Genomic DNA, 24,007 nt, shown 5'->3' with positions numbered 1-24,007 from the left:
AATAATAAACTCTCTTTGATCTGGTTTCTGGTACAAATTTGCTGCTTCTCTTTTTACAGTATTCCTTTTGGTCCTTGGTTTTAGCCAGTGATCTATTTGGTCTGAACTTTGACTGTTATACAAGAGTCCACCTTTTTATATTGGAGATGAAAGAACATTTAATAATTGGAATTTGGAAGTTGTCAACCGGTTTGGTGGAATAGAGAATTATAATTGCAAAAGCTGAAGATGTTTGTTTCTGTGGTCCAGTTATTTACATTATATTTTGCATATGCATCATAACATTGACATTAGTATAATTTCTGTTTGGCCAATTTTTTTTATCGACTAATATAATTCAATTAAACCGATTTACTTTCTTTTGACTTCTCTCCAGATACAGACTCTGCTAAAGCGTCTAGAAAGCAACTGAAAGAAGCTATTTACTCAGTCCTATTTGAAATGAATGTCCCTGCTGTTTGTGCCATCAATCAGGTTGCATTTTTTCCCATCAAAATTTGATTTTTTTTTCTTCAAGTGCACTCAGATTCTGGTTATATGCAATATTATGTTAAATTGTTACAGTTGTAATTCTTTATGTTTCTTCCTTAGGTCTGTATTCAATTGTGCTAGGTTCTTTATCTTAGTGCTTTTTCTATCCTCTGGAGATGATTTTCAGTTAATTATTTTGGACTCGTGTTGAATGCATCTAGATACATTAATGATGTGGTTTGTCATAAATTTGATCGTATTACTAGTTTCATCCATCTTGCTTCTAATATTACAGGGTCTCTTGATTTTTATGTTTACTTCATCACTTTTTCCTTCTAATTTTGGAAGATGGGAATCTTATTGGGTTGGCATAAATTCTCTCTGATTGATTAGCACTTAACCAGGCTTATATGAGGGGGAAAATAGAAAATCATTCCACTGTTCAATAATTTTGCTTCTAATTATTGGTTTGAATTGAATATTCCAGCTACATCTGATTTCTATTTTTTCTCAATATTGCATGCCTTTAGAAGGGCAGTTTGGGCAACTTGAATCCCAGAATACGGCATTGTTAGATTCTAGATTCAATTACCAATAAAGGGGAAAAACACAAAAGTATGTATTCATAAAAAATGATGTATGTGATGGACCTGAATTAGAAAACTAAGAGCCTGGCTGAAAATTGTACAAGCATCAAGATTATATGAGCTTCACTAAGGGAATTGATGGGGAAAGCAGAGGTCAGGACAAGAAGCTTTCTGAATTTTTTATTTGTTTTGGGACAATCAAGGTAGTTTGGAAGACTATAAAGGATAGAAGTAGAAATTAAGTAGCCCTAATGGGTGACAGGATGAGGGAAAGTTAAACTGAGATGGCTCTGTCATGTGTATAGCTGACCAATGAATTCTTATTAGCTTAATGTGATGGCCATGTAGCGGGCTGTGGAACCAATGAGAATTCCCCACACCAACCATAAATGTTAAGTGAGAGGTTGAGTGGTTGTGGGCCATATGCATTTTATGACTGGCATGGGGTTATAGTTGCTTCCACGGCTTGCTAAACAGCCATTACGCTCAGCTAATCCTATCTCCTGACTGTAGGAAATGTGGACCCCACATTAAGTGTATTCGTGTGACATCCTGAGATGTACTTAGCTTTAAATTGATTAGGATCAGCTTTCCTAGTAGGATTTATTTTATTCTATCTTATCTAGGATTAGTTTTATTTTAAACTTATCTTTTATTGCCATGTAAGCATTAAAGTTCTTTTACAATTAGGAGACTATGTATATAAATTAAGGAGTGGGGCGGCTGTTTTAAATACACCAACCACTCTCTTCTTTCTAAAACCTCTCCACCAGTTCTCCCTCTTCATCTCTCTTCTTTTCTTTATTTTTTGTTAAAAACCTAAGAGATATTTATAGTCTTGTACGACTACTTGTTATCAGAGGAAGATCTAGGGCTTCTCATGTGGTTTTGATCCAGCCGACCACACGAGAATTGCCTAGGGCTGGAAAAATAGAAAGATCAGTTCTACAGCAGCAGTCCAAAGATTGGGTCGGTCCTTGATAACTAGGAAGAATCAGAGAAAGAAAAGAGGATCAAGATCAGTTCTTGATCAAGACTGGAGTGGCTATCAGAATTTCAGAGGAATTTTGGTTCGATATCAGAATTTCAGAGGAATTTTGGTTCAAGATCAGCCTTTCAAGACTGGAAGATACGATCAGAATTTCAGTTCTTTGATAAAAAAAAAAGAGTATTTCAGAATTCCCTGGTGAGATTTCAATCTCTCTTAAGATCAGCAGCAAGAATAACTTGATCTAAGAGGTACGGTTAGAAAATTTTCTCCTTTCTATATTCTTTTTGGGGTTTAAGAGAAACCCTCGAGATTCAGGACTGTTATTATTTCAGGGAGGTAATTAGATTTGTCTCCCTTGATTTAAAGTTATTCTTTACTATCTGGAAGATCTAGTAGAGTTGTTTCAGCAGGACTGTTACAGCTGAATCAGTTTTTTTTACTGTTATCAGTCTCAAGACCCAGTAGGCCGACTGTCACAGTAATTAGAGAGGTTTCTTTTACTGAATCAGAATTCTCCATCTAGTCCCACTACTAGTTACAGACCCAGTAGGCCGATTGGTACAGTAATTAGGAAGTTCCCTTTAATTAACTTCTAAAAATGGAGTTTAAGAGCCAAGGAGAGGGTGCTTTTGGGACTGGTTCAGGTGGTATGACTGAAGACACCTTCCAGATTACAACTGTTAAGTTTGATGGTTCAAACTACTTAGAGTGGGCCCAATCAGCCATGGTGGCCATTGGGGGAAGAGGAAAGCCAAACTATTTGTTGGGAGATGTGAAGGAACCAACTAAGGAGGATCCCACTTATGCTAAGTGGATTCAAGAAAATTATTTGGTGATGACATGGCTGTGCAACTCTATGCAGCCACACATCAGCCAAAATTACTTATGGGCAAAAACAGATAAAGAAATATGGGATGTTGTGAAAGAAACCTACTCTCAGTCCCTTAATGTTGCTAGGGCTTATGAGCTGAAATGTGAGGTTAAAAATCTCAGACAAGGAGAGAAACAGGTCTTTGTTTATTTTTCAACCCTAAAATCTCTGTGGCATGAGATTGACCACCTTGAGACAATTGAATGGGAGAGTCAGAAAGATGCACAGACTTACATAAAGCAAGTTGAAACTAACAAAGTATTTGAGTTCCTGGCTGGCCTAAATTCTGAGTATGATATTGTAAGACAACAGCTATTGACAAGAGAAAGTGTGACTCTATCTCAAGCCTATTCCCTAGTGCATAGTGAAGAAACTAGGAGAAAGGTTATGTTACAGTAGCAACCATTCGGATTAGCCCTGGCAGCAATTAAACCCAAGTCCGGGGGAGAAAAGGAAAGGGATATGAAGAAAGAGGCTAAAAAGGACCTAGTTTGTGAACATTGCAAGAAATCTAAACACACTAAAGACACTTGTTGGAAGCTACATCCACATCTAGTTCCAACAAAACTCAGAAACAAAAAGGGGAATGCCAATATGGCTGCCAACACTGATAGTGCAGCCTCAACAGCCTCAAGAGGCACTCTAGACACCCTAGCTGTTGTCCGAGCTGCTCTGACACAATTGGAAAGTGAAGTCAGTAACTCAGTATCATCTCCTCAGGCATCATCAGCTCCTTCAACCTCATCCTTTGCTCAATCAGGTTATCGGGCGTCAACTTATCATGCTTCAGCTCCGGGTAATACAGAACATTCTCGAAGAATAGATTCAAGAGCATTTGACCATATGACTGGCTTGCCATCACTTTTCTCTACCTATCATTTATATTCTGGTAAAGACAAAGTATCCATTGTTGATGGATCCCTTGTTCCTATTTTTGGCAAAGGAGACATCAAATTGTTTGATGCAATTTCCCTATCCTCCATCTTCCATGTTCCTAAGCTTAATACTAACTTGCTCTCAGTTAGTAGCATTACAAGAAAACAGAATTGTTTAGTAACCTTTTTCCTAACCGATGTGTTTTTCAGGATCTGGAAACAAGGAAGGTGATTGGGACTGGCCGTGAGACAAATGGAATCTACCTACTTGGAGGAAGTGCTCATCAGGAGGATAGTGAAACTAAGAAATCCTTTGTTTCTCAATTTGTTGATCAGGTGATGCTTTGGCATGATAGGATGGGCCATTTATTTTTTCAGGCTTTGAAAAGTTTGTTTTCCTAGTATATTTGAATTTGTTCAGATGACAAGTTTGAAATGTAAAGTTGTGAGCTTGCAAAACATTGTAGGACTACCTATTTAGTAAGTAATAACATAAGCGATATTCCTTTTTGAAATTGTGCATACTGATGTTTGGGGACCCTATCATACCATTGCCATGGGGGGGGGTACAGATATTTCCTATTATTTGTTGATGATTATACTCGGTTCTCCTGGGTTTACCTTATGCGTTCTTGAGATGAGGTTCCAGCATTAACCCAATTTGAGGTCAAAATTAAAATTTTTAGATCCAACAATGCAAAAGAATATTTCTCAAACCTATTAGCCTCCTACATGCTTGATCCTAGGATTATCCATCAGAGTACCTGGTGACATACACCACAGCAGAATGGGGTTGCTGAAAGAAAGAATAGACACATATTGCAGGTAGCTAGAGGCATTATGATTACCTAAAATGTGCACGTACGTTTTTTGGGGGATGCCATTCTTATAGCAGTTTATCTTATCAGTCGAATTCCCTCACAGGTTCTTGACATGAAAACTCCATTCACCCTTTTATACCCTAATAAAGAATTGTTTACCATTCCCCTTAAAACCTTTGGGTGCACTTGCTTCGTTCAAATCCTTGGCCCTCATTGTTCCAAATTTGTTCCTAAGTCCTCCAAATGCATTTTCCTTGGATATGCCCAAACTCAAAAGGGATATTGTTGTTATGAACCGACTTTTGGAAAAAGGATTTGTCTCAATGGATGTCACCTTCTTTGAGGATAAACCCTATTAGGGTTTCTCCTCAGGGGGAGAATAGTGAAGCCGGGAGTAGCTCATCAGAAGTTCCTTTTCCAATTCCATCAAGTGAAGAAGGATGTAATGGGGAAGGATGTCAAAGGTGCAAGGATGTGAGAGTCTATCACAGACGTTGAGGATAAGTCGATTTTGGACATCAGTAGTGTAGGCCAGTCCCAGTCCCCTCTACAGATCTAGATCCCAGTACCACAGTAGCCCTAGTTCCTTTTGCAGATCCAGATCCAGGTACAACAGTAACCCCAGTTCCTTCTGCAGATCTAGATCCAAGTACCACAAATACTACAAATGAGAGACATCCCACCATGGAGCCTTCACCTTCATTCAGTGACCTTGATCTCCCCATAACAATTCGTAAAGGCAAACGCCGTTGCACCACAGCTCACTGCATTTCTCAGTTCCTATCCTATGATCATTTGTCTCCTCCTACAAGTCTTTTCTTGCATCCATTGTTGATATTCCTATTCCCAAAGCAATACAGGAAGCATTGGAAGTACCAAAATGGAAAGATGCAATAAAAGTAGAAATGAATGCCCTCATCAGAAACAATACTTGGGAGATAGTTAATCAACCTAAAGGAAAGAAACTGGTTGGATGTAGATGGGTATTCACTGTGAAATATAATGTTGATGGTTCTGTTAAAAGGTATAAGGCCTGATTAGTTGCAAAAGGATTTACTCAGACATATGGTATTGACTACTTAGAAACTTTTGCACTAGTAGCAAAGATGACCACTATCAGAGTACTATTATCTCTTGCAACTAATTACTCTTGGCCATTGTATCAGATGGATGTTAAAAATGCCCTTCTCAATGGAGACTTGCAGGAAGAAGTTTACATGCAGTTGCCTCCAGGATTTTATGGTACGGAGACAGGAAAGGTTTGCCGGTTCAAAAAAGCTCTATTTGGACTAAAACAGTCCCCTAGAACATGGTTTGATAGATTTAGACAAGCCCTTGATAGGTTTGGATATTTGCAGGCTCAGTCAGACCACACTTTGTTTATTAAGAGAGTGAGTTCCTACGTAACCTTGCTTGCCGTGTATGTGGACGACATTGTAGTAGCCGAGAATGATACTAGTGAGATTGAGTCTCTTAAGCAACTCCTTCATCAAGAGTTTGAGGTAAAAGATCTGGGGGAACTACGATACTTCTTAGGCATTGAGGTAGCTAGATCCAAGCATGGGACTTTTGTATCTCAACGAAAGTATGTTCTTGATCTGCTAGAAGAAACAGGAAAGTTGGGAGTTAAGCTTGCGGACACACCTATTGAATAGAACCACAGGATTAGCGCAGAGGGTGGAGAGCCTATTGAAGATAAAGTTGTGTTTCAACGATTAGTTGGAAAGCTTCTCTATCTTTGCCTCACACGACCTGACATCAATTATGCAGTCAGTGTAGTTGGCCAGTATATGCACTCTCCTAGAACTACTCACCTCCTTGCGGTTGAAAGGATATTAGCATATTTGAAGAGGTCCCCAGGCAGAGGCATTTTGTTCAAGAAAAATGACCACATGAAGATAGAAATCTACATAGATGCTGATTGGGCTGGGTGTGTTGATGATCAAATATCTACCTCTGGATATTGTGCCTTTGTAGGAGGTAATCTGGTCTCCTACAAGAGTAAGAAACAAAGTGTTGTTTCTTGTTCAAGTGCTAAAGCTGAATATAGGTGCATGGCAAATGGCGTGGTTGAGATTCTATGGTTGAGATCATCACTTGAGGAATTGGGTATTGTTTATGAGAAACCCCTAATGTTGTACTGTGATAATCAAGCTGCCATCAATATAGCCCATAATCCAGTACAACATGACAAAACTAAGCATATTGAAGTGGACCGGCATTTTATTAGAGAAAGGGTTACATCTCAAGAAGTATGCCTTTCCTACATCACCTCTGACATGCAGCTTGCAGACCTACTCACCAAGGTTGTTTCAAGAAAGAAGTTAGAAGATCTATGCAAGTTGGAAATGACAAATATCTACTACCCAACTTGAGGGGGAGTGTAGGAAACTATGGACCCCACATTAAGTGTATTCGTATGACACCCCAAGATGTACTTAGATTTAAATTGATTGGGATCAGCTTTCCTAGTAGGATTAGTTTTATTCTATCTTATCTAGGATTAGTTTTATTTTAAACTTATCTTTTATTGCCATGTAAGCATTAAAGTTCTTTTACAATTAGGAGACTATGTATATAAATTAAGGAGTGGGGCGGCTGTTTTAAATACACCAACCACTCTCTTCTTTCTAAAACCTCTCCACAAGTTCTCCCTCTTCATCTCTCTTCTTTTCTTCTTATCTTCTCTCTTCCTTTCTTTATTTTCTGTTCAAAACCTAAGAGATCTTTGTAGTCTTGTACGACTACTATGACCAATGATTGCACCAGTCAGGAGTGACTTGCTACAGAAGACTCTAAAAGAGCAAGGGGAAGACAAAAGAAAACATAGGCTAAAATGGTAAGAAATGATAAGGATTTACAATTTGTCAGAAAACATTGCTCTTGATTGAGCACAGTGGCGGGAAAGGATCCATGCAACTAGAATCTGGCCGGCAATAAGAGAAAACATGGAATTATGGAAACATTATAGAAAATTATGTAGTATTAAAATGGTTCATATTTTTTGAATTCTAACATTATATACCTACAAAAGGGTGTCTAAAATGTTGCTTCTGTTACCAAGCAAGACAGAACACAATTGTTTAGAGGGATAATTCCTGAGGAGAATAAATGTTAGTATAATGTAATTGGAAGGGAAGATCCATGGGTTAGGTTGCAATCTAGTTTAAATAGTGGGATGAGAGCAAGAATTCTAGTGTAAACCACAAATTCTTTTCACAAAGTTAATAACGAAAGTTGCAATAAGCAATCAAAAAAAGGGAGGACCTTGGAATAATCTCAACAGGTGATGAGATGGCAGAAGGTTGACTGAGATTGTTCGTCCATGTACATAAATGATCAATAACAGCATCAGTAGGAGTGATTTAGTGCAAGTAGAAAACTATAAAATCAAAAGGGAAGGGCAAAGAAGACATGGGATGTGGTAGTAGAAAATGATATGGCTTCAATTTGAAAAAGGACATGGATCTTTGCCCAAAAGAAGAGGAAAAGTAATGTGGAGAGCCACAAGAGCAGCTATTTTGTGGTTGATCTGGGAGGAGAGGAATAACAGGGTTTTAAAAGGCAGATAAAATCAGTGTCTACCTTAATTGAAGGTATTCAATTAAGAATTTTTCATTGGATCAAAGCTTTGTGAATCTTTAATGATTACACTGTGGATGACTTTTTTAGGGGATGAGGAATAATAGTGGCTTCCCCTCTTCAGAAAGAAACAGTGCAAGAGGAATGAGTTCAACTTGGAAATAACAGATTTAAACTGAATTTTTATAGCAGCTCCATTGGAAACCCAGATTCTTCGGGTATAGGAGTTCTCAGAGATGGTAGGGCTGTGGTTGTGGCACTTTTTTCTGGTCTAATAGGGGTTTCAATTTCTTGCAGAACTCTGCCCTTCTGCAATGTTTAAAGTTAGCAAAGCGCCTAAGCTTGAGATGGATGGCCATCATCAGTAACAGGCTTTGGCTCTACCGACAACAAATAAGGGAAGTAAGAAGGCTAGCAGGTGAGGTTGAGGCTAAGTTTAAATGGATCAACAAGTCAGCAAATTCAATGGCAAATTCAAGGGGTGTACAGGGCACAGTTGTTATAGGCTAACCTAATTTCTTAATGGGGCTTGGCTCGGTTTAGGAGCCTTGTACGCATTTGTTCTGCATCTTTAATGATATTTCTGGTTATCTATCAAAAAAAAAAAAAAAAAAGACATGTTTCTTGATAGAGTACAGTGGCGTGATTCTAAGTTGAGCCCAAATAGTTGGAATTAAAGCTTTGTTGAATTGACTACGTGAGTTGAGATGAATTGCAATAAGTTAACCTTGTAATTCTATCTTCTGTTTTGATGTGTATTGATTTGTTTGGAAGGCGATTCATGTTCTTTGGATTTTCCAGGGGTAAGTTATTGAATTCCCTCCCTTTTTTTTGTTATTTTGATGAATAATAGAATCTGAGGTGGCCCCTCTGCTTGGAGTAAATTTTTGGGGCTCAGAAAAGAGGGAAAATGGACTTAGAAGTTTCAGATTTAACCTGATGAGAATGTATAGCGAGTCCTAGTTGCCATAGGAAGCCCATAGAGCATGCTTCTTGTATACCCTTTAAGGACTCTGAACAAGAAAAGGGAAAAAAAGAAAGGAAAAACTGGGGGCAGAGCTCCTGTTTCACCATAAGAAAGCAGCAGCAAAATCAAATATCCAGTGTTTAGGAAACCAGACTGGACTGGTTGAACTGTGACCCGGGCCTGTATCCAGTTCGGTCATATCCTAGAAAATGGATTAGGTAAAAAACCGTCCAAAACTGGCTGACTGGCCAGTTAACTGGAAAACCAGTGAACCAGTCCCAGTTTCCTAAAACCTCCCAGGTCTGAATGTGGAATTTTCAAAATGCAAATGACAAGATTCGAACCCATTACCTTTTTTCCATACATATTGTCTTGTTATCATTAATCCACCTCATTATTCGAACCCATGTACGTATTGCATTAATACACATGTATTTCAAAGAAGATATGAGTTAGAAGGTTTGGACCCAAGTCAATTACTTTAAAAATTAAAGAACTAACCATCTATCCACCACATTCAAATATAACGTTATTTGTACAATATATTACTAATAGTATTTATGTGACCCATGGTATATATATGTATATGCCATGTCATCATGGTTCGCCCTCCAATTTGGTTGTGGTTGAACCACTGACCCATGAAACTCTCTCCTTTCCTGTTTTTTGTTGTGAAGATATATCTTGATGTACATTATTAGTATAGCCCTTGTTGTATAGTAACAATATTCTCATTATTGTATTTGTTTCTTTTATCTTTCTGCCCTAGTAACTGTACATATCTTTCATATCTTTTAATATAAAAGGGACTCTTTGGGGTGGGGGTCGACTATTCTCGAACCCCTAAATCTGTTCTCTCTCGTTCTCAGTTCGGTTCACATGGTATCAGAGCAGGTTGCTCTTTGATCCATTTCTCATTTTTTTTCTTGATCAGTTAGAACTTTTATCACTGCCGATTAGTTTTGGACTGTTTTTATCTTTCTAGGAACCATTTTTCTGTACTCTGCGCACCTATCAAGAGAGATTTCATTGGATCTCTCTCGTTTGACATCAGTTTGCAGTAAGATTTGAAAGGAATTGTCGCCTAGCCTTCCTCAGCATATTCTGAAGTTTTCATTGAGATCCGTGAAGTTTCGAGAGAGATCTATACATCTCTTCTGGGCGGCTGCATCTAGACTTTCCTTTTTTGGACTGTGTATCCAGTTTTCTTCTATTGCTGGATCTTGGACAATCTCTGGTGACAGTAAGGGGTTTCTTTTCTTAGTTTTTGACTTTCTTGGATTCGATTACTACTTATCTTGCTTGCTTTGATCAGTTTTTACTTCAGTCTAGTTCTTTTGGACTATTGCTGAACCCTATTTTTGCTATTTTATGCCGTAATGTCTTCAGCCAGAGGGTATATTATTCCTGTGAAGATGAATGGACAGAATTATGGGATGTGGAAGTTCCATTTTGATTTTTATGTTGAAGGGAAAGGTTTGGAAGGACACTTGAATGGGACTGTTACTAAACCAACTGAGACTGAGGTCAAAGCCTTACAACAATGGAAACTGGATAACGGCAAGCTTGTTTCTTGGATCCTTAGTTCTATTGATTATCATATTTCTATACCTATGAGAAGATTGAAAACAGCCTATGAAATGTATTTGTATATGGAGAAAGTTTATCAACAGTCCAATATATCTAAACAGTATTGTTGAGTAGGAGACCAAGAAGAAGAAGAAAAGGAGAAAAGAAGAAAAGAAGAGGAAGAAGAATAAGAGGCAACTGAGTTAAGGCCTCAACAAAACTTAGCTTCAGTCGAGTGAAGCTTTCTATTTATACTATTTTGGCCGTACATAACAATATGTCTACAGAATTACGAAAATACCCCTGTGGGTACTAAGCTTGTGTACAGTACATATAATACACCTGTTAACACTCCCCCTCAAGTTGGGGCATAGATATCAATCATGCCCAACTTGTCACAGAGACCTTGATGTCTGGAATGGTTTAGCCCTTTTGTAAATAAGTCTGCAAGTTGGTCTTCAGAGCTGATGTATGGAGTGCATACTTCGCTTGTGATGATTTTCTCTCTGATAAAATGCTTGTCAACTTCAATGTGCTTTGTTCTATCATGTAGTACCGGGTTGGCAGCGATACTGATAGCTGCCTTGTTGTCACAGAGTAGAGTCATGGGTTTACCAACTGGAAAACCCAACTCTCTCAATAGATTCTTTATCCACATACCTTCGGCTACTCCGTGTGCCATTGCACGGTACTCAGCTTCAGCACTGGATCTAGCTACCACGGTTTGCTTCTTACTCCTCCAAGTAACAAGGTTCCCTCCTACAAAGGTGCAGTAACCACTAGTAGACCTTCTGTCACTTTGAGATCCAGCCCAATCCGCATCTGTGTAAATTTCAACCCTCAAGTGTCCATGTTTCTGGAATAATAAACCAGCACCCGGGAACTTCTTAAGATACCGTAGTACTCTCTCCGCTGCTTCAAGATGGGTGGACCTAGGTGCATGCATGAACTGACTGAGGACACCAACAACATATGCTATGTCTGGACGAGTCATAGAGAGGTACAACAATCTCCCTACAAGCCTCTGAAATTGCTTCACATCCTTAAATGGTTCACCTTGACTGTCACTTAACTTATGGTTGGGATCAATGGGAGAGTCAGCTGGTTTAACCCCAATCTTTCCCGTGTCCTTGAGCAATACTAGGACATATTTCCTTATCTTCTGCTTTCTTCTAGAGATCCCCTCTCTTGAAAGAAGGTCCACCACTAGTAGAGGGACCCCCCTTTGCCGCCAAGACAATTGCATCCCCGCCAGTGTTGTTCATCAAGTTCCTTCTGCTCTTTTCAGACTGGACAAGTGCATAGACCTCCTGAATTGAAGGAAGATCCTTAGAACTTAGAATTTGTACTCTGATGGGTTCATAGATAGGATTGAAACCATGTAAAAAGGCAAACATCCTTTGTTGTGAGACAAGTTTCTTATACAATTTTGCATCTTCCTCACACTTCCACTCAATATTCTAGTTGTAGAGAACACTGATGTGGGCTCCACTGCAGTGGTCCCTACTGTGTTCATAGGACAGCAGTGTAGTTATTTGTTTCAGTTATAGTAGTGTCAGTTTGTTAATTCAGTTGTTATTTATTTCAGCTTTTATTTACTTTATTTATTATGTAAGTACCAAGGGCAGATGTGTCCTTTCCATTATGTACTAAACATAACCTATAAATATTAAGAGTGGCGGCGGCAGATCAATAAGAATTTGTCCCTCCTTTCAACAACTTGTGTTCTCTTGTTTCTCTTCTATTCTCTCTCCTTTCTCCCTCTTTTTCTTCTGTTTTGCAAACCTAAAACCTATTAGGATTCAAGACTGATTACAGTCTTGATCTTCTACTTGGTATCAGAGCCTATCTAGGGCTTCTCATGTGTGTCTAGTCCAGCCGACCACATGAGGACTAGCTAGGGCTGGAAGCTTTGAAGAAGCTTTTCGGTGGCTGAATCTTGGAGATTACCAAGAGAGGTTCATAGCAGTTGAAGACTTGTCGCGGCATGCAGAGAGATGGTAATCAGGAAGAGGCAGCGAAGGTTAGGGTTCAGGTAACCCTAGAAGACAGTAAACTGAAGTACATAAGTAAGTTTTTTTTTACTGAGTTTCAGAGATTGCAATCAGTCGAGATAGGTTGAACCTATCTAGAAAGAGGGGCCGAACTGTGTTCAAGTTTGTTCTAGGGTTTAGCTTGCCGAACTGTGTTTAAGTTTGTTTCTAGGGTTTGACTGTTGGGCCGAACCCCCCTCTTCAAAGGTGATTAGTTTTTAGGGTTTCATATTGCCCTATGACAAGTCCCAGTTGTGCGGACTGCTTGGAGAATGCAACTGAGCACTTACTTCAGACCTACAGTTGAAACCCTAATTTTGCTCTCGCAGCAGTGGGCCCCACAGTAGTGATTTTAGAAAATAGCATCTCAGATTGATAGGATGCCTGGTACTGTGCATGCCGATTGATTTCAGATCAGATTTGAGTTGATTTCTTGCATATACTGTGATAGGCGATTGATTTCAGATCAGATTTGGGTTGGTTTCAGATCGGATCAGATCAGATTTCAGATCATATCAGATTTGTGTTGGTTTCGGATCAGATTTCATACTTGCTTGTTTGACTTTGTTTTCTGGTATAGTTGCTCTAACAGTTTGTAGCCACTGAATCTTGATCAAAGATGGAGTTTAAGGGTCAGGGAGAAAGTAGTTTTGGAAACCACAGTTATGGTAGTGTATCTGAAACCGGGTTTCAGATTACAACTATGAGATCTGATGGGTCAAATTATTTGGAGTGGGCGCAATCAGCCATGATGGCTATTGGAGAAAGGGGAAAACTGGATTACCTCTTGGGAGATGGGAAAGAACCTTCCAAGGAGGACCCAACATACACCAAGTGGGTTCAAGAGAACTATTTGGTTATGGCATGGCTGTGTAATTCTATGCAGCCACATATCAGCCGAAATTATTTGTGGGCAAAGACAGCCAAAGAGATATGGGATGTTGTGAAAGAAACTTATTCCCAACCCCTTAATGTTGCCAGAGCCTATGAACTGAAGTGTGAGGTGAACAGCCTTAAACAAGGAGAGAAGCCAGTTTTTGTCTACTTTTCTACCTTGAAATCCTTGTGGCATGAGATTGACCATATAGAGATCCTTGAGTGGGAGAGTCCCAAAGATGCACACTCTCACAGAAAGCAAGTCGAGACGAATAGGGTATTTGAGTTTCTGGCTGGTTTGAATTCAGAATATGACATTGTGCGACAACGGATATTGACAAGAGATAGTGTGACCCTCTCTCAAGCATACTCTCTGGTGCATAGTGAAGAGACCAGGAGGAAAGTCGTGATGCAGCCTCAGCCCTCTTTCCCAGCCTTGATAGCTATTAAACCCAAGCCAGGGGGTGACTCAGAAAGGGACCGGAAGAAGGAAGATAAACGGGATCTAGTATGTGAACATTGCAAGAAAACCAAGCACACAAAAGATACTTGTTGGAAGCTACATCCTCACTTGGTCCCAGCAAAACTAAGAAATAAGAAGGGTAATGCTCATATGGCAGTGAACACTGATTCAACATCCTCATCAGGCACATCCCTAGAGACTTTAGCTGCTGTTCGGGCTGCCCTCATACAGTTGGAAAAGGAAGTTGGGAGTTCAGCTCAGCCATCTCAGTCACCATCAGCTCCTGCCACATCTGCATTTGCACATTCAGGTACTCGAGCCTCAGCTTACCATGCTTCAGCTCCAGGTAATACTGATCACTGCTGGGTAATAGATTCAGGTGCATCTGACCATATGACTAGCTTGCCATCTTTGTTCACTTCTTATCACTTGTCCTCTGGCTGAGATAGAGTATCCATTGCTGATGGCTCTCTTGTTCCCATTTCGGGTAAGGGGGACATCAAGCTATCGGATACTATCTCTTTATCTTCTGTCTTGCATGTTCCTAAGCTTGATACTAACCTGCTTTCAGTTAGTAGTATTACCAAACACATGAACTATTCAGTAACCTTTTTCCCTAACCGATGTGTTTTTCAGGATTTGGAGACGAGGAAGGTGATTGGGACTGGTCGTGAGACGAACGGGATCTATCTGCTTGGAGAGAGTTCTCGTTGGGAGGAGTCAGTGGATAAGAAGTCTTTTATTTCCCAGTCTGTGAGTTAGGTTATGCTTTGGCATAACCGATTAGGTCATTTGTCTTTTAAGTCTTTGAAGAGTCTGTTTCCTGCTTTATTTGAGTCTGTTGAGTTATCAAAGTTGAGGTGTGAGAGTTGTGAGTTTGCCAAACATTGTAGAACCTCTTATTCTTTAAGTAATTAAAGGAGTAATTCCTCTTTTGATATTGTGCATACTGATGTTTGGGGGCCATATCATATCTCTTCTATGGGTGGGTACAGATATTTTCTACTGTTTGTTGATGACCATACCCGGTTTTCTTGGTTCTATCTTATGCGTTCTCGGGATGAGGTTCCTGCTCTGACCCAAAACTTCCATCAGATGATTCTCACTCAGTTTGGGACCAAAATCAAAGTCCTTAGATCTGATAATGCAAAGGAATACTTTGCTCAGCCATTGACCTCCTACCTTCTTAGCCATGGAGTTATTCACTAGAGCATTTGCCCTTATACACCACAGCAGAACGGCGTTGCCGAAAGGAAGAATAGGCATATCTTGGAGGTGGCTAGAAGCATTATGTTTACCTCCAATGTACCTATTCGCTTCTGGGGTGATGCTATCCTCACGGCAGTTTATCTCATTAATCGAGTTCCTTCCCGGGTCCTTGATATGAGAACCCCCTTTTCCCTTCTATACTCAGACAAGGAGTTGTTCATTGTTCCCCTTAAAACCTTTGGTTGTACCTGTTTCGTTCAGCTTCTCAGGCCTCATCATTCCAAGTTTGAACCTAAGGCCTCCAAATGCATTTTCCTTGGTTATGCATAAACTCAAAAGGGTTATTGCTGTTATGATCCGGTTTCAGGGAAACGGTTTGTCTCCATGGATGTCACCTTCTTTGAGGAGACACCCTATTATCCTAGGGTTTCTCCTCAGGGGGAGAGCAGTGAGAGTGGGGCTGTTTTGAGTTTCTTTCCTCAGGGGGAGAGTAGTGAGAGTGGAAGTGGGGCTGGTAGAAGTGGTGCTGTTCCTTTACCTATTCCACTGGATAATGAAGGTTGTAGTGGTGAGGGTGGTCAGAGGGAGCCGGAGTTGAGAGTCTATCACAGGCGGTGCAGGCAGGTTGATCCTAGTCTTCGGCAGTCCCGGCCAACTCCAGTTCCTTCTACGGCTCCAGATCCAGAGCCTACTGAGATACCTCTCACTGTTGCCACTTCCCCTCCTGTGGATGACCTTGATCTCCCTATTGCCATTCGCAAAGGGAAACGACATTGCACCACTTCTACAGCTCACAGCATCTCACAGTTCTTATCCTATGATCGTCTATCACCATCTTACCGGTCCTATCTCACTTCCATTGCCGATGTCCCTATTCCAAGAACAGTGCAAGAAGCCTTATCAGTTCCAGAATGGAAAGATGCAATGCAAGTCAAAATGGATGCCCTGTTGAAGTATAATACTTGGGCACTGGTTGACCCACCAAAAGGAAAGAAACTGGTGGGATCTAGATGGGTGTTCACTGTGAAGCATAATGTTGATGGCTCTATTGAAAGGTACAAAGCCCGACTGGTTGCAAAGGGGTTCACTCAAACTTATGGTATAGACTACTTGGAGACCTTTGCTCCAGTAGCCAAGATGACCACCATTTGAGTTTTGTTATCCCTTGTAGCAAATCATTCTTGGCCCCTATTTCAGATGGATGTTAAAAATGCCTTTTTGAATGGAAACTTACAAGAAGAGGTTTACATGCAGTTGCCTCCTGGATTCTATGATACAGAGACAGGTAAGAAGGTTTGCCGACTGAACAAGGCATTGTATGGTTTGAAGCATTCACCTAGAGCCTGGTTTGATAGGTTCAGATTAGCCCTTGGAAGGTTTGGTTATGTACAGGCCCAGTCAGATCATACACTATTCATCAAGAGGGTGGAGTCCTCTCTGACAGTACTAGCAGTATATGTTGATGATATTGTGGTGACAGGAAATGATAGTCATGAGATTGAGTCCCTCAAACAACTCCTTCATCAAGAGTTTGAAGTGAAAGATCTTGGTGCACTACGGTACTTTTTGGGTATTGAGGTTGCTAGATCCAAGCAGGGGATTTTTATCTCTCAGAGAAAATATGTTCTAGATCTGTTGGCAGAAACTGGAAAGTTGGGTGTTAAGCCAGCTGATACACCCATCGAACAAAATCACAAGATTAGTGCAGAGGGTGGGGAGCCTCTTGAAGACAAAGTTATGTTCCAACGGTTGGTTGGAAAGTTTCTATATCTCTACCTCACTCGGCCGGATATCAGCTATGCAGTTAGTGTTATTAGCCAGTACATGCACTCCCCTAGAACTTCTCATCTTCTTGTGGCAGAGAGAATATTAGCATACTTGAAGAGATGCCCAGGTAGAGGTATATTGCTCAAGAACAATAATCACATGAGGGTGGAAGTCTATACAAATGTTGATTGGGCTGGAAGTGTTGATGACAGAAGGTCTACCTCTAGATATTGTGCCCTGGTGGGAGGTAACATTGTCTCTTGGAGGAGCAAGAAGCAGAGTGTTGTTTCCCGCTCCAGTGCTGAAGCGGAATACAGGTCAATGGCTAATGGAGTGGCTGAAATCTTATGGCTGAGGTCACTACTTGAAGAGTTGGGTATTGTCTATGAAAAGCCCTTAATGCTGTATTGTGATAATCGGGCAGCTATTAATATAGCCTACAACCCGGTGCAACATGATAGAACTAAAAATATCGAAGTTGATCGACATTTTGTGCGAGAAAGGGTCACATCACAAGAAGTGTCTTCCGTACATCACATCTAATATGCAGCTCGCGGATATCCTCACCAAGGCTGTACCAAGGAAGAAGTTAGAGACAAACCTATCCAAGTTGGGCATGATAGATATCTACCCCCAACTTGAGGGAGAGTGTAGAAAACACTAATGTGGGCCCCACTGCAGTGGTCCCCACTATGTTCATAGGACAGCAGTGTAGTTATTTGTTTCAGTTATAGTAGTGTCAGTTTGAGTCAGTTTGTTAATTAAGTTGTTATTTATTTCAGCTTTTATTTACTTTATTTATTATGTAAGTACCAAGGGCAGATGTGTCCTTTCCATTATGTACTAAACATAACCTATAAATATTAAGAGAGTGGCAGCGGCAGGTCAGTAAGAATCTGTCCCTCCTTTCAACAACTTGTGTTCTCTTGTTTCTCTTCTATTCTCTCTCCTTTCTCCCTCTTTTTCTTCTGTTTTGCAAACCTAAAACCTATTAGGATTCAAGACTGATTACAATTCTTGATCTTCTACTCTAGTAATGGTCCAACTCCTTCCAAACAGTTGTCAGGTCAGAGTAATAAACTGATAAACTCCTCTCCCCCTATTTACAAGTAGATGAAGCTGCTTGTAGTTGATAAATTTTGGCATAGTGTTGAAGTTCAGAATATGTGGACTTTGCCTGATCCCAGATCTCATTTGCAGTTTCAGCCCACATGAAGTTCTTCCTTATTTGTGGTTGCATGGAGACCAAAAGCCATGACATAACCATACTGTTCTCTTGATCCCATCTATCATGTTCTGCGTTTCTAGAAGGTGGTTCTTTGATTCTTCCATTTATGTAGCCTACTTTTCCCCTTGCAATTATGTATAGCTTGATCCCCCTTGACCACTCTAGGTAGTTTAATCCGTCAAGAGGAACAGCAGCCATAGGGAAGGATTGGTCACTGTTCCCACTCATTCCATTCAGCATTGTGGAGATTCCGGATGTAGCTGAATCTTCACTACTCATGATTCTCAGTTTAGAAATACATAAAACCAAAGCACAGTCTTACAGAGCTGCAACAGTCCACAACTAGACACTTGCTGATTTTCGGCCTCACAGAGAACCAAGCACAAACACTGCAGCTGCAGTACTAGGGTTTATGACCTACACTGTGTAGGAGTCCACAGAACAATATACGAACTGCACATGCAGTGTAACCAAGTTTGAACGACCTACAGTTCACAACTTTGTTAAAGCTTCTCAGCCCCAAAAAAAACACAGTAGGAACAACAATACAAGTGGTGATTCACCACACCTAATCGACTGATATCCACTTTCCAGGGCAGCCAAACAGTCACTCATGTTCTAGAGTTCATCAATAGCCCCTTAGAGAGCAAACTAGGGCAATATACAATCGGAGGAAAGGGAACAGTCCCTACTCAGATTCTGGAACATTAACAGTCGTGCAAGAAGCCATAAATAGGGAAAAAAAAGGTTCAGTCCCTACTCAGATTCCCTTCAGGTCAGAGCCTTCCTTCGAACATCTGGGATGGATTTCTACAGTCCTCTTAGCCAAAGCAACCCGGTTACCAGCAAAAAATACATGTAGTCGAACCCTTTTTCTGTGCTAGGAAGTTGAACAGTCAGCGTAATTGTAGCAGAGCCCTACTCGGCAGTGGAGACTAACCGCAGCACTAGAAAAGCTTCCTCTTCCTTGTCTTCAAGCATCAGTACTTTAGCTCCTTCGCAGTAGTGAAGAGAGACCTCAGCTAGTTGTTTTCTAGGCCTGGACGGACCTGCTCTGATACCATGTTGAGCAGGAGACCAAGAAGAAGAAGAAAAGGAGAAAAGAAGAAGAAAAGGAGAAGAGGAAGAAGAATAAGAGGCAACTGAGTTAAGGCCTCAACAAAACTTAGCTTCAGTCGAGTGAAGCTTTCTATTTATACTATTCTGGCTGTACATAACAATATGTGTACAGAATTACGAAAATACCCCTATGGGTACAAAGCACACACCTGTTAACAAGTATCAAATAGAATCAGAGATATTTGCCTACAGTCAAGGAGATAGAAGGACACAAGAATATTATACAGGTTTTCTTGATTTGTGGGCTGAATACGAAATCGTCCATACTGATCCCTCAGACTCAGCGGAATGTGTGAAATATCTCTAGAGACACTTTGAAAAGAGGAAGGTAACTCGGTTTTTTATGAGGCTTAAACTTGAATATGAGATGATCAAGTCCAATATTCTGAGTAGGGGAATGCTTCCAGATCTGGATTCTATTTTAGGGGAGTTACTAAGTGAAGAGACTAGGCTTCTCACTACTGTCGGATTTGATGGAAAGATGACTGAAGTAAGGGCTGAAACAACTTTTGTTGCTCATGTAGGTAAGAAGTCAACCTCCAAGGACTTCTCCAAAACCCAATATTATGAATGTAAGGGTTTTGGACACATTGCCTCTCACTGTAAGAAGAAGAATGTGTGCACCTATTGCAAGCAACAGGTCACATCATTCTAAATTGTCTAATCTGACCAGCTAAGGGTTCTCAGAAAAAGTCTCAACCCTGGGCCTATTAGGTAACATATAGACAAGTAACTGACACTGTGTCCACCAATGGTGATTCTTCAATGAAAAGTGATTCAACTGGTGCTATGGATGAAGAAAAGGTTTGGCAATTGGTATCCTCTACTATTTCCTCTTTTTTCTCTGCTATTGGCTTGTCTGATAAGTTCTTTGCATATTGTTCTTCCCCTTCACATGCTTGGATTATAGATTCAGGTGCCACCAATCATATGACAGGAGCCTACCTCAATCGCCCAAATCCATCTACTGAGACTCACCATAAACACATTATTACTGTCAATGGTGAAAAATTAGACATTATTGGTAGTAATGACTTATCCCTTAAACTGTCACCCACTAGATCCTTCCCTCTCAACAAAACCCTCTTAGTACCCAACCTTACTACTAATATGGTTTTTGTTGGTCAACTTGTTGATGAAGGAAATGTTCTCACCTTTTCTCATGATGGTTGCTTGATACAGGACCGATACACTAGGAAGGTGAAAAAGAAGGGCATAGGTTGGGCTGTTTGTTTGTGCTGGAGTTTGAGAAGTCTTAACCAGGAGCATCCTTGGCTTTTCTAAGTTCTTCAGTGTCTGATTCTCTGTTGAGTTATATAAATAATGTTTGGGATTTATGGCATAAACGATTGGGTCATCCATATTCTCAAAAATTGAAGTTTTTGTTTAACACCGGTTTAGTTAAGAATAAAATTCCTCCTGTTCATACTTTGATGTGCTTGTTGTTTGAGTAAAAGTCCTATTTTACCTTTTCTTCACACTTCTAAACATGCCACTAAACCTTTTGAGATAATACATAGTGATGTTTGGTTTGCTTTTATTACTTCACGATTGGGATACAAATACTTCGTATTGTTTATAGATGATTGTACCAGATACACTTGGATTTATTTTCTACGGCACAAATTAGAAGTCTTTGCCACATTTAAATTATTCCATACTATGGTGCAAACTCGCTTCAAGTGTAATGTGAGTATCTTCCGTTCAAATTCAGGGGGAGAATATAGGGACGGAGACTTTCAGGCCTACTTGATGAGTCATGGAATTCAATCTCAATGCAGCTGCCCAAACACTCCACAACAAAGTGGTGTGGCTGAGCGGAAGAATGGACATATCCTTAGTGTTGTGCGGACATTAATATAGGAATCCCACACTCCAACTTCATTTTGGGTAGAAGCAACTAGTACAACTATGTATTTGATCAACTATCTTCCTTCCTCTATTCTCGGCAACACTTCTCCCTTCCAAAAACTTTTTGGTCATTCCCCAGATTTCTCCAGTCTTCATGTTTTTGGTTGCCTTTGTTTTGTACATCTTCCTATTCGTGAACGTTCTAAATTAACTGCTCAATCTGCTATGTGTGCCTTTGTGGGATATAGCCCTAACCACAAAGGATTCTTGCGTTATGACCCTGCTATTTGATTTAACTAACACTCCTACTTCCTTGATTGAGAGAGATCTTCTCGTCTTCACCCGCAAACAGCCACATGTCCTAGTTCCTATGCCTACAACTTCCCTTTCCACCCGGTTCAGAGCATCCTCCTTTTGCACCTTCTGTAAGTGACACTTCGCCCCAAGACCCTCCTATTTCAAATGGTAGTTCTGCTTTTCCACTTTGTCGTTCTATTCGTATTTCTCGACCTCCTAACCGATGTGTTTTCCTTCAAACCATAGTTCCTTTTCTGTTGTACTTTCTTCCAAAGATATTCCTAGATCTTATCAGCAAGCCATTAGAAGTCCTCAATGGAAAGAAGCCATGGATGCCGAAATTCAAGCCCTCTGTTGGGTCTATACAATCAAACTGAAGTCGGATTGTTCCCTTGATCGATACAGTCAGGAATATGGGATTGATCCATATCTACTCGGTTAGTTCCCTTGATCCATATCTGCTGTTAATTCCTGGATTATCTACCAACTAGATGTGAAGAATGCTTTTCTTCATGGTCAACTGAAGGAGACATTCTACATGAAGCCTCCACTTGGACATTGCAGTGATTCTTCACATGTCTGTTGCCTAAAGAAATCCCTATATGGTCTGAAGTAGGCACCCAGGGCTTGGTTTGAGCGCTTTCGAGATGTTATTGCAGCCGGGTATAACCAGAGTTCCTTTGATTACTATTGTATGTTGATGAAATGCTTTTAACTGGGGATGATCATGATGACATTTGTGAGCTGAAGTCCTTACTTCATAACTCCTTTCACATGAAGGACATGGGTCCCCTTATTTCTTGGGTTTGGAAGTCCATCGTAGCAGTCGAGGGTATTTCATTTGTCAGCAAAAATATGCCTCTGATCTCGTCAAACTAGTTGGAATTACTGATGAGAAACATGTAGATACCCCTTTGGAGTTGAATGTCAAGTTGTCTAAATCTAAAGGCCTAATTCTTCCTGATGCTACTTTGTACCGTCAGCTTGTTGGCTCTCTGATCTATCTAACTATGACTTGGCCTGATATTTCACATGTTGTTCAGGTCGTTAGTTAATTTGTTTCTGCCCTTCGGCAACCTCATATGAGTGTTGTTTTCCGCATCATCTGTTATGTTAGAGACAACTTCTCAGGGACTGTTTTTCTCTTCCTCATCATCCTTACAATTGAGAGTTTTTGCTGATGCAAACTGGGCTGGTTGTCCTGACACTCGCCGATCCACTCTCTCATCTCCTGGAAGTGTAAGAAATAGCAAACTGTCTCTAAGTCTTCTATTGAAGCTAAGTATAGAGCCATGTCTTCTGCCTGTAGTGAGATTGTTTGGTTGAAGTCTCTCTTCGTGGATCTTGGTACTCAACTTCCTACTCCTATCCCTCTATATGTCGACAATACAAGTGCTATCAAGATTGCATCTAATCCTGTCTTCCATGAGAGGACTAAACATATCTAGGTGGACTGTCACTTTATTAGAGACCTCATTGCTGGCTCTACATCTCTTCCTTATGTAACCTCTCACATGCAGATTTCTGACATCTTCACCAAAGCCATGACTAAGAGTCGACACCTCGTTCTTATGGGAAAACTGATGCTGATGTCTATGCATCAGTTTGAGGGGGAGTGTGAATATATATCTTGATGTACATTTATTAGTATAGCCCTTGTTATACAGTAACAATATTCTCATTATTTTATTTGTTTCTTTTATCTTTCAGCCCTATAAGGGAATTATTGTAACTGTACATATCTTTCGTATCTTTTAATATAAAAGGGACTCTTTGGAGTGGGGGTCGACTATTCTTGATACCCCTAAATCTGTTCTCTCTTGTTCTCAATTCAGTTCACATTTGTCTGGTCTGGTTCTCTAAACATTGCAAATATCAGTCTGTTCTATAAAAAACTAAAAGAAGATTATTGAAATGTCCATAGTCATTATTTATGAGGAAAATAAAAAAAAAAAACACAGGTTGATACCTTGGGTCTGGGTGTCTGGTCAGAGAAGGGGAGGGGGGCCAATAGATCATCCATCAAGTTTCCATCCCTTGTGCAAAACCACCTGCAATGCCATATCTCAGTTGGGGCCTTCCACTTGCAACTCAGGAGATCACTAGGTGTAGGGGAGTTGTGGCTGAGAGATGTAAAGATAACAAATGAAGGAAAGTCTAAAATTCTAAGTTTAGTGGTGGGTACAATGAAGGGACGAAATTAGTCAAAACCCTCATTTTGAGAATAGTGAGGTACAATGACCTGACAGGGTGGAGCATCTTAAACTCGATCTGACCCGAATCTAACATGGGGAAAGGGTTGGAGAACCAAACCAGATGCATCAAAGCACCTCACAAATTGTTCCATTAGGGACGGGGCAGCACAAGGTTTAGATCTCTAGTGGTTTGGGTCCTTGGTTCGATTACCTTGATTCTGTTAGATGTTGATAG

The 24,007-nt window shown here is 40.3% G+C and overlaps 1 protein-coding gene across 5 annotated transcripts in view; it reads left to right on the top strand.

Moving 5' to 3' along the window:
• Window positions 1–24,007, top strand: part of ARP8 (actin-related protein 8) — a 112,388-nt gene that overhangs the window by 66,343 nt on the left and 22,038 nt on the right. For 3 of the 5 annotated variants that reach the window (XM_088966136.1, XM_088966137.1, XM_088966135.1), the window contains one exon: window positions 377–474. In XM_088966136.1, coding sequence (XP_088822262.1) covers window positions 377–474 — 98 coding nt within the window. Of the gene's footprint in view, window positions 1–376; window positions 475–4,005; window positions 4,132–24,007 lie in introns of all 5 variants that reach the window. The other 2 variants (XM_088966134.1, XM_088966133.1) reach the window with 1 other exon arrangement.

Source organism: Nelumbo lutea, chromosome 1, assembly GCF_056320005.1.
Source record: "Nelumbo lutea isolate HS-2025 chromosome 1, American lotus-T2T, whole genome shotgun sequence".
Lineage (NCBI taxonomy): Eukaryota > Viridiplantae > Streptophyta > Magnoliopsida > Proteales > Nelumbonaceae > Nelumbo > Nelumbo lutea.
This window is presented reverse-complemented; position numbering and strand designations above follow the sequence as displayed.